The sequence below is a fragment of the Polyodon spathula genome, chromosome 4 (assembly GCF_017654505.1).
Source record: "Polyodon spathula isolate WHYD16114869_AA chromosome 4, ASM1765450v1, whole genome shotgun sequence".
In the NCBI taxonomy this organism is placed as follows: domain Eukaryota; kingdom Metazoa; phylum Chordata; class Actinopteri; order Acipenseriformes; family Polyodontidae; genus Polyodon; species Polyodon spathula.
In genome coordinates this window covers 7,832,668-7,846,511 of record NC_054537.1, presented here as the reverse complement: position 1 = coordinate 7,846,511, position 13,844 = coordinate 7,832,668, and the positions used below count along the sequence as shown (strand labels likewise).

The 13,844-nt window shown below is 36.8% G+C and overlaps 1 protein-coding gene across 1 annotated transcript; it reads left to right on the top strand.

Moving 5' to 3' along the window:
* Window positions 1–4,138: 4,138 nt before the first annotated feature.
* Window positions 4,139–11,352, top strand: LOC121314113 (ras-related protein Rab-18). The gene is made up of 7 exons (XM_041247031.1): window positions 4,139–4,341; window positions 6,777–6,832; window positions 9,108–9,169; window positions 9,863–9,935; window positions 10,052–10,170; window positions 10,697–10,763; window positions 11,169–11,352. Exons 1-7 carry the CDS (start codon window positions 4,274–4,276, stop codon window positions 11,342–11,344), a joined length of 621 nt encoding a protein of 206 aa, XP_041102965.1. The 5' UTR covers window positions 4,139–4,273; the 3' UTR covers window positions 11,345–11,352.
* Window positions 11,353–13,844: the final 2,492 nt, after the last annotated feature.

Sequence of the window (13,844 nt, the reverse complement as noted above, 5' to 3'; positions counted from 1 at the left end):
GGCTTTTCGTCACACAGGAGCCCAAAAAATGTGAACCCATGCACTGCACTTCAGCAGTGAAAGAATCATTTAAACGATTATGAATTGCAACAAAGCAATATTCATCTCACAGTTTGGAAAATTGTCTTGAAAATCGCAAACATATTGCCATTGCAAAGCCACCTTTTAAAAGTAGTTTAAATTATGCTTATACATTATTTTGAATCCAATCTATCAGCAACATTTCTGTCAAACGATTTACTTCACACTCATGTACAGCATGCATTTCACTGCAAGGAATGTGAAGGTGAACCTGTTTCACACGTCACAAATAGAGCAAGGGTAATTGGTTCAAAACATACCAAACAAACCAAAACAATGCCTCATTATAAAAAACTTAGAATGCTTACATTGTGGAAATTCCAACTGCAACAACGCTAATAACACACTCTAGCGCACCTCTATGTAGAGCAGAAGAAATGATGACTATATCTAGGATATCTAAAAAAAAGATATGATCTTAAATGTTTATAATTGTTGAGACACTATCTGACATTTCATGTACTTGTGAAAAAACATAATACTAGCATATTTAACACATTATGTTTTTTCCACCTATCTTTAAATTAATAATGAATTTGTTATAATAATAAATTCAACAGTCATTCCTCAAATAATTATGCAGAAATAACTCCATGTGTGCTGTGTTCATGTATATGATGTAATATTGCATGCAATAAAATAAAATAAAACTGACATTTATGCATTTAACCTGGTTGCTGGTTGTTTAGCAACAGTGCCAGGTGACATTTATTATTATTATTATTATTATTATTATTATTATTATTATTATTATTATTATTATTATTATTATTATTATACACAAAAAATGGATTTTAATGAAAATTAGCTATGATGTTAAAATGTATGCCTTTTTAAAAGAAGAAACACCGTCTTAGATAAGTCACGTAGGTAGAATTACATACTGATGAAAATAGCATATTTAGCATGAAGAAATACTAATATTAAAAATACTACAACTTAATAGTCATTTTATCAATGAAATAAATTGACACATTGAACATTGACCATTACTGACATGCACACAGTGTGTTATTATTTACACATCCAAGCCTTCATTTTTTTACAATACACATCAAATGCTATGGCGTGAATTATATTCTTATCAAATACAATTACATCATAATACTTATAAATTACATCATAAATCTAAGGATGCAAGGCAGCACGCTGCTATGCAATTAATGTACCATTTTAATCTTATATTTATAAACAAAATTTCTAAAACTTGGATGTTATTTTCGTATGCTGTGATATTCATTGACAAGTCCTGTTCATCATACTGAGGACTTCCATGGCAGTTTTCCTGGAGAAGCGACACTAAAGTAGTGTTCTGATCAAGTAATTTAACAAGTGGTGCTTCTCTAAGACACAGATGGAAGTGTATTTATGAAAAGCGCTCTGTATTTCTTTCACTTTTTCTCTGAATATATGTCCCTTCTTTAATAGATGTCTGCACATGCTTTTATAGGTGACCTAATTTCCACAGGACATGAAAACTAATTGTGCATCTGACAGCTGTTATGTTTGCTGCAGACTGAAGTTATTGCAAAAAGTTAAGGCAATAACGAAAAATTAGAACTTGGTGGAACTAACCTTTGCTGAGGGCATCACTGACCAAACTCGTTACTTCTGTTATAAACCAAACTCGGGTAATGACCGTGCTGACAGTATTACTGACCAAACTCATTACTTCTGTTATAAACCAAACTTAGGTAATGACACTGCCGAGGGTATGACGGATTATAAATTATTATAAATGGCAGCACAAGAAACAAGGTGTAACAGAGCATCAAAACAAATTACCGCAATAGAGCAGCTAACCAAAATACACATATATACATTAATGACTTTTAAATCAACTTTATTCACAAAACCGGGAAGAGGGAGACCTCTAGCGGTAGAAGCCGGCAACTGCACGACTAATGGCGATGGTTAAAGAAAATAATAAATAGGCAAGAGACAATAAATCCCATGATTCAATGCGCACATCACTAAGGCGCCATAGTTGGAGCTTCTTTTTTCCCCTCAAAATTCCTGAATGTAAACACGTTGAATAAATCATGTAACCTAATTTAGAGGTTAAACGCATTTTTGAACATCAAGTAACCAGGGAAGGCGTTGGTCCCACACATTGGTAGTAACAGGCTCAGGACTGTACAAACAAGTTAAAAAACGAACAAAACAAAAAGAAACCCACGAAACACCGTGGAGAGCCCCCCAGACAACACGCCAGAGATAGTAACGGCAAATAACAATGCAGTAACAATCCTGCAGTAAACAAATTCCTCGCAACAAAAATGTGCATTATAAATATCATATGGGAGATACTGAAATTGAAGAAGGAATCTATGAAAAAGACCTAGGAGTTTTTGTTGACTCAGAACTTTCTTCATCTATCTAGAGACAATGTGGGGAAGCTATAAAAAAGGCCAACAAGATGCTCAGATATATTGTGTAAAGTGTTGAATTTAAATCAAGGGAAGTAATGTTAAAACGTTACAATGCATTAGTAAGACCTCATCTAGAATATTATATCCAGTTCTGGTCACCTCGCTACAAAAAGGATATTGCTGCTCTAGAAAGAGTGCAAAGAAGAGCGATCAGAATTATTTCGGGTTTAAAAGGCATGTCATATGCAGACAGGTTAAAATAATTGAATCTATTCAGTCTTGAACAAAGAAGACTACGAGGTGGTCTGATTCAAGCATTCAAAATTGTAAAAGGTACTGACAATGTCGACCCAAGGAACGTTTTCGACCTGAAAACAGAAACAAGGACCAGGGGTCACAAATGAAGATTAGATAAAGGGGCATTAAGAACAGAAAATAGGGAGCACTTTTTTTACACAGAGAATTGTGAGGGTCTGGAACCAACTCCCCAGTAATGTTGTTGACGCTGACACCCTGGGATCCTTCAAGAAGCTGCTTGATGAGATTCTGGGATCAATCAACCAAACGAGCAAGATGGGCCGAATGGCCTCCTCTCGTTTGTAAACTTTCTTATGTTCTTATAGGGAAGCGCAGACTGCAGAAAAAAACAAAACAAAAAAAATACAAGTGCTGTCTGAGCTGAAAACAATTACAAAGGTCTAATTAAGCAAATTATCAGTTCAATTAAAGGTCTGGTAAAGTAATTGAGAGCTCAGTTGGAATGAAAACCAGCAGATACGGGGTCTCCCAGGACCAGGGTTGGGAACCACAGATCTAGATGATAACACAAGTCCTTTTAAATGTGTTACATTGTTTCTTTTGTATTGTGGTTAGGCCCTACACATAATCTAATAGATAGTTGTGATTGGCAAGGAGACTCAGAGACCAGAATACTGCAGTTCACAAGCTCATGCGTATTTATTTACAAAAACACAAACAACCTGCCACCGCCACAATTAATCATGTGTTTAATACACGACTCCAGCCACATTCCTACATGTTTTTACACCCACCCCCACGCACATACACTGGCAGTGCTTTCATTTGCTATAATACTACTCTTCTTTGTTAAGCAATAATACAAAAAAAAAGTTTTAATTAACAGAAGTAGATATCATACAACACAAACAGTAAAGCATGCTGCATAAACAGCGATGAAACAGGGTTTATTGAAAACTACACTAACAGCTGTATCATTGACCACACCACGTGGGGGACGATTGGGAAATGAAATGTTTCACCTCAGCTGATCCGTCAGTCGATTGCACCATACTGGTTTAGGCTGTCTGTAAGTCTGCCCAGCCATCTGTCTGGTTTCTGGTTTAGCTTTGGAAAGCCAAAGACCATCAGGTTAGGTTTCTATTCACCCTGTAAGTGTAACCTGAAATATATATGCAAACGGCAACGAATTAACAGAGATGTGTCCTGTTTCTGAAACCTACTGTACCTAGCCAACAGCAGGGCAGAGTCTCTTCCACGTTTTCTAATTTCTGCCCCATTTCCTCCTGCACTATACCCAGCAATAAGCCTCCCAGCTTTGGAGCGCAGTTTAACCCTCTCGGATACCCCCTGGTGGTGGTGTCTCTTTATGCAGCTTGTGTTGCATTGCGCTGGAGCAGTATTGTGACGGCACAATGTGTCTGCTCCAATAGGAAGTTGCTTTGTGAGGGGAAGTTCTCCGAGGAAACAGAGAACGCAGGGCCTTCAGTAACGTGAAACTGCATCGTATTCTTCAGTCATTTATCTGTCAACGACATAAAACATCCAGAGCAGCTGGAAGTATGGATGACGACGTCTTGACCACTCTGAAGATTTTGATAATCGGAGAAAGCGGAGTAGGGAAATCGAGGTAAGGATGCTTGTTTTCCACTCAATGTGAGGGAAAAACAAGCCACGGGCCGGCTGTCGCTGGCTGGCCTGCTGTGTGCAGCGTAACACCAGCTGGGATGACGCTGAGCAGGCCTGCGGTGCCATTTCAGTGTTTCCATTACGTATTTCTGATCGGTTTTTATTTATTTATTTATTTATTTCGTATGTTTGTTTCAACGTAGAGTAGAACACAGACTCACTAATGTAGGGTGCTGTTTGTGTCGTTCTTTATTTTCAGTTTTAGGTATGACAATTTACGGTACGCGTCAATTGTTGAAATCTATATATTGCTAATGTTAATAGTAATAATAATAATACAAAATAAAATTTAAAAAATACACGAGTGTGTTCTCCAATGTAACTGTAGCCTTTTTTTGTAATTTAAAAAGTTGACACAGTGAGTTCAATTACTTTTAATTGCTGATTACTAATACAAATTGATAGCAGACTCGAGGAAAATAATGCCAGTACAAAATGCACAGAAATATATTGTTTCTTTCAGCGTCAGCTGTCATTTGTGCTGCAAGTAGTGACTCATACACAAATTGGAATGGTTTGATGTCTTTTTCAGTTTATATTGAACAGTCTGTTTATGCATGGCCATTTTTTTTGTTATAAATAACGGAAACCACGTCCTAAGTTGATTCTGTTTGGATAAAATTTGACGTCCATCAGATATCAAAGTGAGGTATTTATTTTTAACATTGAAAAATATGGAGAATGTAACACGATGTATCGCCTTGTACTCAGGGGATGTTGCAACTGCTAGTCTGATGGTGATGATGACGTCTCGGGGTTGTACAGTGTGCTACAGTGGCCTTTGGCTCATGCCCTACATTGTGTTATAGGCCCCCTGATTAGGCAGAAGGTTAGAAACACTCCCAGTGGTCTTTGAAACAGACACCAGATTTATAAATGCGGTCTGTTTCAGTGTTTATGCAGAGCTACAGTCATTTCTTTGATCCTGTAAACAGCATTTCATAAGCAGAGGGACAAAGATACATGCTTACACTGTGTTTCTGCAGGCCTCAACTGTATGTTCATTTGTAAATGCTAAACTGGAAATGAGTATTAATTAAAACACGATCAATCGGACATACTGCAAGAAATTAAAGGAAGGGACCATTTTCTGGATTTACTGTTCAAAAGTCGCTTCCCATGATGTCAGTGGCATATTGGTTGAGCAAAATGTTTCTTTGTGAATCAATTTGAGCTCTTCAATAATGGGTTATTCACACAATTGAATGACTCTGTAATGGAGTGATACGACAAGTGGACGTCAAACTGCAAAGTTCTTTTAATAAATTGTCTGTATTTTATATACAACGTTAATAATGCCCACTGCAAGTACTGTGTAGGCTGAGTCATACCCAGGGTTAGAAACTTGCACTAGTCCATCACCAGTAGTCAGGAATGGGAGCCATTAGGCACCTGCTACATACACTCTGAACTGATTGAATTTATCACAACATGAACGAGCATGTCCATCACATTCATCCTAGCCATGGATGTAAATTCAGATTATGTCCTGAAGATGGTCCTTGGCAAGTTTCATCACAATTAGACAAGTGATTCGCTAGCTGCAGAGCTCCAAATTGCCGTGCAGAATATATCGTTGCATAAGACGGGGCTTGATTTGCTACTTTTGATTTTTTTGTTTAATTAGAGGCAGTCCTGAAGCCCAGGACGGTGTGCAGGATTAGTGTGACTTTCAAACGCTGCATACCTCCAGGCATTTTTAAAACTTTAAAAAGTTGCAGTCTGACATTTTTTGATGCCTGATGCAACACCTTTGACACTTAAAATCTTGTTGGTCACATGGTCATCAAAACTATATTCTGACTGACAAACAGCTGAGTAGTGGAACTTGTTTTTCAAAGTGGAGCATTGCTTATTTGACTCCCTGCTTTTTCGGGCGTTTCCAACACTTACACAAGGGCTGTTATTTTCCCTCTTGCTTTCTGGCATCTGATGTAGAGGCTGAATTAGTATAGCAGGTAAACCAAATACAAAAATATGAACTGAGTCAATGGTAAATTTGTGATTCAGTCAAATGAAGATTTTGGAGATTGTTTGTACAGAAGGCTTTGCGTACAGCTTTACAGACAGTGCAATTCATGTAAGACTTTAGTTAAGAGAAAACAGTAATTATTTTCCGGTTTTTTTTCCAGACTTGATACAGTTATCCCAAAAGAAAAGCCTACCTTGGTTTTCTGTTTCGTCATTGTGAGTGCTTATACATGATCTGTACCCTTTATAGGCAGTTAGCTTTTGATAATGGTAAGCAACAGATTGTTTGGTGCTGTGCTGCCTACTGTAAAACTGTTTGTTGTACTTGGTGTATTTTTTTTAATTTTTAGTGATTTTTAAAGATTACTCAGTGTGTGTTTATCTTTTCTGGCATGTCTTTTGCAGTCTTCTCTTAAGGTTTACGGATGATACTTTTGATCCAGAACTCGCGGCAACCATTGGTAAGTTTGAAATAAAATAACATTTGTGTGTCATAGGCTGATTATTATATTGGCAAAAACAACTATTTGGAGTTTTTATCCTAGTTGTTTTTTAGACAAAACTATGAATGCTAATCGGCTTGTTCTTGACCAATTATTAGGTAATTAAAATAAGACCACACAACTGCCAAAGGGATTCTTGCAGGGCTAGTTGGATCTGGCCAGGAGCTACTTCTGTACAATTTCATAACTTGGACTGTAAACCAGCCTTTTGTTTTCTTTAAAAAAGTTAACTTAAACAATAAGGAAACAGTTGATTAGAGATGCATAAGTGACGAGCACATTTAAAATATCAAAGATCTGTCTTAACCAGTTGCAAATATGAAACTCAATCTGCACAAGAGCAGGGACAAAAGCAGCCTTGTGAAAGTAGTACAGGCCTGAATATATTTGCAATAAACAATATGAATCTTGTATACAGTATCCAAGTTAGAGCAGCGCATTGCTGCACTTCACATTCAATATTCGACCAAACAAGTTACAAATTACATGAAATATGTGTCAAGATTGACAGCTCTAAATTATACCTATTTTTTGACAGATCAGAGTCAGCAGACTTGAGATTGTTGATAGACTTTACAGGGGTTTCGCGGTCCTACAAAATCTGTTTCTGTTGGCAACATTGTCAGCACATCAGTTATTCTTGATAACAATTACACAGGAATGAATGTGCGGCCTGGCTGATAAAGTGAGGGACAGAGCTTTCCTGTGCTGTCCATTCCTCCATGGCCAGGACTACAGTTGGCCCGATTTCCATTTCTGACAATTCCTTGGAAAACTGTGGACCGTACCGTAGCTTAGGAATCCGTGTGCAAATTGGCACATTTAAGTAAACCCTTTCAGCTGACCAGACGTAATTTTAATATCCTTAGCCAATGTCTGGTACCTTGGTGAACTGCACACATGTTGTAACACCTTGTGCCTGTTAAATAATATACTGAACAAGACAAAAAAAAGAAGCATTAGGTTGTGGCCCTGTCCATGCTACATAACTGATCTCGAGAACCATACTCGAAACCGTTCTAATGAATCCAGCTCAAAGCATCCACACTCAAGTACAGTTTCATGTTTAATTGGGCTTAATGCGTCCACAAACTATTAGAATAGTTCAGTTACGGTTCATAGTAGCGCAATGAACAGGGAAATTAATACGAAAGTATCCCACCATGCACTGTATTTTATTTTAAAATAATTTGTTATGTTTCATATTAATAGAGGTGCATATTGCTAAAAATAAATCAAGTGTTTTGGATAAAGTAAGTGTGAACACACACAGGTAGGGCTTGACGTTTTCAGGTTTTATTTTTAGTCAGGTGACGTCCCTTTAAACAAATTGAGCTGATTCTATTTTCTTAATTAAACTCAGAAAAAGCTGTTAATTACAAAACAATCTTTGTTTTTAACTTGATATCTTGCCTGCGCCTAATTATTTTTATTTCAAACACAGCTGACAAACTACTTGAATTGTTCAACCCCGATCATACTTTTAGCATTTCATTTTTGCAGTCGCCTAATTTAACGTTGTGCTTTTGTTATTTTCCCCCAGTAGTTTAACAGAGAGAGCCTGACAGTTTTTTTTTTTTGTTTGTTTGTTTTTTAAGTATAAAAATGAACACCCATTGTGGAGTGTACACTGATAGCAAGTCCTTCAGGCGCCAGTATTTTGCCAGACGTACAACAAAGCATTTTGGGATATTGGAGGATACACAAAAAATATAGTACAGTATTACAGTGTCCACACTTCTATAAACCACACTGCCTGGTGCATTCCAATTAGAACCAGCCTCGAGACTACCCCCGAGGTGGTCTCGCATAGGGTGTTAAGCGCTGTGTAGTGTGGAGGTGAACCATATTTAGCACTTTTTAAGCTGGTTTAAATGCAACTAATACAGTTTAAAATGTGAACAGGGCCTTTGTGTTTTGCAAAACAATTTACAAAACCTGAAGACATTCAGGCCTGAGGCCTGTACTTTGTACTTACAAGCTAAATTTTTAGTGGGATTGGCATGGCAGATCAAGACCATCTATTAAGTGGCATTGTGTTTATTAATGACATTGTTTCTCACTATTCATCTATAATGATGGGAATAAGAAATTTGAGTGCATGGACGGACTGGACATCAGCCTTTAAAATGACACTTGTTTATAGCAAGCTAGATTTATTTGGTGACAATTTATTAGCCATGCAGAAAAGCATTGCAGTTTAACATACTGGTCGAATGAATGTTTCTTGCAGGTGTTGACTTCAAAGTGAAAACTATATCAGTGGATGGGAATAAGGCAAAGCTTGCGATATGGGTAAGCTGTTTTGGTATGGCTAATGCAATACAAGGAAACTTTTAAAATCGAATTTTAAAATCATATATATGGAAGCTTGTTAGCCACCTACAAAATCACCTTAGTTTATGAGCATGTCTGAATTCCACTCCTCCCCTCTGTCTGAACTTTTAAGATTTTGTATGTTTCAGTCTTAGCACTAAACATAACAGACCGTTGATTTAAACTTGTGTAATCCAGCAGATGGAGCCTTACATTTATTTGCTAAAGCTTATTAATGGTAAATTAGAGATCAACGCACATAACTAAGCATAGCAATTTGGGTCTACCAGATTTAATGAGGTGAATGGAATTAGTGGAACGTAGCAATACTGTAGGTTAAGCACATGCAACGCTATTTGGAATTTCAGACGGAAACTAAAACACAGAACCATACTGTTCCTGTACAGTCAAATGTATTGAAGACTATCCTTTGATATCCAACTCATTTTAATACTGTATAAGATGCAATACACTTGTAATCCAACAGATGGTGCCAATGACTAGCTTTAGAAAATTCTTTGAGTTTGAAAAGTGGTTCGTTGTTTGATATTGCAAGATGGTGTTGTAGGTTTAGTGAGTTATTGTTGTGTTTGTGTGTTTTTTTTTTTTTTTTTGTTTTTTTTTTAATTGAGTTATATTTAGTAGAACAGAATATTTTGCTTTTAATTTTAGGACACGGCTGGTCAGGAACGGTTCAGAACTCTGACTCCTAGCTACTATAGAGGAGCACAGGGTGTGATCCTGGGTAAGTCAACAGGTTTCTTATATTCTTTCTTATTGGTTTTGACATTGCGTGTCTCGAGGTCTAACTTATGAAATGCATGCAAGCACTGAATGGATTGTCAATTGCTTTTCTTTCAGTATATGATGTGACGAGACGAGATACATTCACCAAACTTGATAACTGGCTAAATGAGCTGGAAACGTACTGCACAAGGAATGACCTCGTCAAAATGTTAGTTGGAAACAAAATTGATAAGGTGAGTCTTATTTAGCTATTTCCATAGATCAGAAACTGCTGTGCTTCCATAGGAAGGAAGGAAAGATTCAATTAAACAGGATAAAAGAGACTAGCCTCTCAAAAACTCTGTATGCTGTATGGTAATTGTCTTTGCAACGCTTCTTACAAGAGGCTCAATCTCTAATAAATATTTTAGTATTCCCTGAAGGGATGCATATTCCTGTTCATGGGGATATTGTGAAAGTTCCTGAATCTGTAAATGTATGTATGTATATCCCACTTTAATTTACTCAGAGGACCAATGTTACAGTTATGAAACTTGGTAAGGACATTTTCCAGAGCAGTGCATTGAGAGTATCACACAGGGATATAAGAAGGTGTCTTAAGTATGTGTCAGTCTGTTACACTCGACAGTGTAATAGCCTTCACTTGTCCATGCTTCAGCTACTGTACCCTATTACCAGCTACAGGGATATAGTATAAATAAACGTGTGTTGGGTGTTGAGATTGTGCTGAAAGGGTGTTTTTTGTTTTATTTAATATAGGAAGGTCGGGAACTAGACAGGAATGAAGGCCTTAAATTCGCACGGAAACATTCCATGCTTTTTATAGGTAAGTCAGAAGAATCACAACAAATAATAAGATTTTTTTTTGTTGTTATTGCAGGCAATCATGCACAGGAAACTGCTTTCTCGATGACTCTTTCCATTTTATTTTTATCATGTCATCTCTGTTTTAATACAACTCCAAGATGATTTTTGTTTTCATAAGCAATATGCATTTTAGTGGTGGCTGTCTTAATGTATTAGTTTGACAGGTGAGAGAGAGAGAGAGAGAGAGAGAGAGAGAGAGAGAGAGAGAGAGAGAGAGAGAGAGAGAGAGAGAGAGAGAGAGAGAGAGAGAGAGAGAGAGAGAGAGAGAGAGAGAGAGAGAGAGAGAGAGAGAGAGAGAGAGAGAGAGAGAGAGATTTTTAAAGACTTTTTCTGAGAACTGTTTACATTTTAACCCCCTATGTAGAAGCCAGTGCAAAAACTTGTGATGGTGTACAGTGTGCTTTTGAAGAACTTGTGGAGAAAATCATTCAGACACCTGGACTGTGGGAGAGCGAGACCCAGAAGAGAGGAGTGAGGCTGTCTGACCAGGAGGAGGGCAGTAGAGCTGGAAGCTGCGGTGGATACTGCTCCATGTTGTAGAAGAAAAACAAAAATCACAAAACTAAAACATCCTTTTTTTTTTTTTTTTTTTTTTTTTTTTTTTTTTTTTTTTTTTTTTTTACACTATTTAAACAGCTGATGAACTGTATTCCTGCCTATACTTTCATTAGCTGATGCCATAGGAACACTGCTGTTTGCACACTTTCTGGTAACATGGCAGCAGCAAAAAAAAGACCACTCCCAAACAACTTGTCAGACTGACCATGGGTGCAGTTGTCCGGTTCATATACATATGAAGAGCATTGAATGTGGCTGGTATCAGTTAATGTAGCAAAATATTTACAACTCCCACTAAAGCTAAACACATCCCTCCTTGCTGCCTTTTAGAATATCATGCCATTATATCATCTGTACTTGACAGCTACATGTTTTCCATTGAGCAAAAGCACTATTCCTTTTTGCTATTTTGAATGTGCAGAATTGACAAATGCATTGTGTATATGTAAGCACAAAATCGTTAAAAGGATTTCTTTTCCTAGTGTAAGCTGCTTGCTGTACGCCCCGCATCATCACGCCTTTAAATCCAAAAAGAAGGCAACGCTTCATTTTAACATTTTATTTGAGCGGTGAAAATGCTGTTTGATGCTACCAAGTTGTGGACTTTTTTGTAATGTTATTCTGAGTCGGTTATTTATTTTGAACCAATTATTAATAGTTCCAGACTTTTTTGGATCTGCATTTTATTACTCGTATTAACTGAGACTGCATTCTTTAAACTGGGTTTGAAAGGTTTATAAATCAGGCAGATTGGCACTGTAGCTTTCTATTATATGCTGCAAAAGCATACAAATCCATGTCTTGTTTTGTTTCCTGTTTCCTTAGCTAGATCTTTAATGGTCCATAGCCCAGGCACATTCTGATTTTCTTTAAATATCTTCACATCAAAGATTAAACTCAGTTTATTACATTTATCGTATGAATCATTCCCAAATCTAAACTATTTAACAAACCATTAGTGAGGGCTTTGCAGTTCAGTGAAACACAACAGATAGACTGTATTCTGAGCCTAACAAATGCAGGAGTTTCTTTTTTTCCAGGCACATTGCTGAAGTGTAGGTCTGTGCATGTTAATAAAAATTACACCATGCAGCAATGTGAATCGGGCCACTTATCTGGACAATGTTCAGGTGTTTGAAGCATGTGCCTTCTGCTTCTGATGGTTCGGTACATTTATATCTAACCTGTTAATCCAAGTAGAATTCGTTTTTAAATATTTCTATATATATATATATATATATATATATATATATATATATATATATATATATATATATATATATATATATATATATAATATATATTTTTATTTGTCGTTTTTAAACAGCAAAATTTCTCTACATAACAATGGGAATTTATGTATTGTTACCCTTAAATTCAAAGAACTCTTCAAGTATTTACTTAATAAAAAAATAATAAAAACAATAATTAGTGCTAAAACAGTCCCCAAATGTTACATTCTGGGGGTGGGTGGGAGAATCATGATTTATTTAATACCAGTGTTTTTAATCTGTTGTTTTTTGTGGAAAATGGTTGATTGTGGCAGTTAAGAATTAGGCAATATGTGTTAAACTATAACGCAATCTTATATGATCTCCACAGAAAGTACTTTGGTTTGTGTTGATTACATATTTCTCACAAAACCGAAACATCTTTCTCACACACACACACACACATTATATATATAATATATATATTAGACCTGGAGTTTGAGGTGGCTGTCCTGTTTTAATGCTATCTACTGCTTTTAAAAATATTGCATATATACAGTACTGTAAAAGCCTACTCTGTTCATGTAAATAAAGAATTAGTAACTGATGGACTTTTCCTTTCTCCTTTTTTTTTTTTTTTTACTTTATTTTTTAAATCAAAGTAAATGGTGTGAGTAGTTTATCTGGTAAAGACACTCTGCATGAAGTGCAGGATGCACCCCATAGCCTGGACGTCTCTGGTTCAAGTCCACGCTATTCCATTGCCGACCGTGCATGGGAGTTCTTAAGGGGAGGCGCACAATTGTCCGAGCACTGCCTGGGGGGGTGGTGGTGGTGGTGTTAGGTCGGCTAGATCGGCCAGGTTGTCCTCGGCTCACCATGCACCATGACCCCTGTGGTCTGGTCGGGCACCTGCGGGCTTGCCTGTAAGCTGCCGAGAGCTGCATGGTGAGTCTGCAGTGTGAAAAGAAGCAGTCTGCTGAGCTTAATAATAATAATAATAACTACTAAATAAAAAATAAAAAAAAACTAATAGAACTGTAGTAATCTGAGCCTGTGAATTGTATTGCTGATGAGGTGACCTGGAGGAGACACCTGTGCTGGTTTGTGACTTAGTGTTTGTTACATGAAGGGCAAACAAAACTTACAATATTTCAACGGGAAACAAATCTAGAGGAGATTTTGTGAAAGGTTCTGGAAATTGAATGATTCCTTTCTACTGTCAATAACACTGACTGGCTAAAAAAAATTTAAAAAATAGAGAATACAAG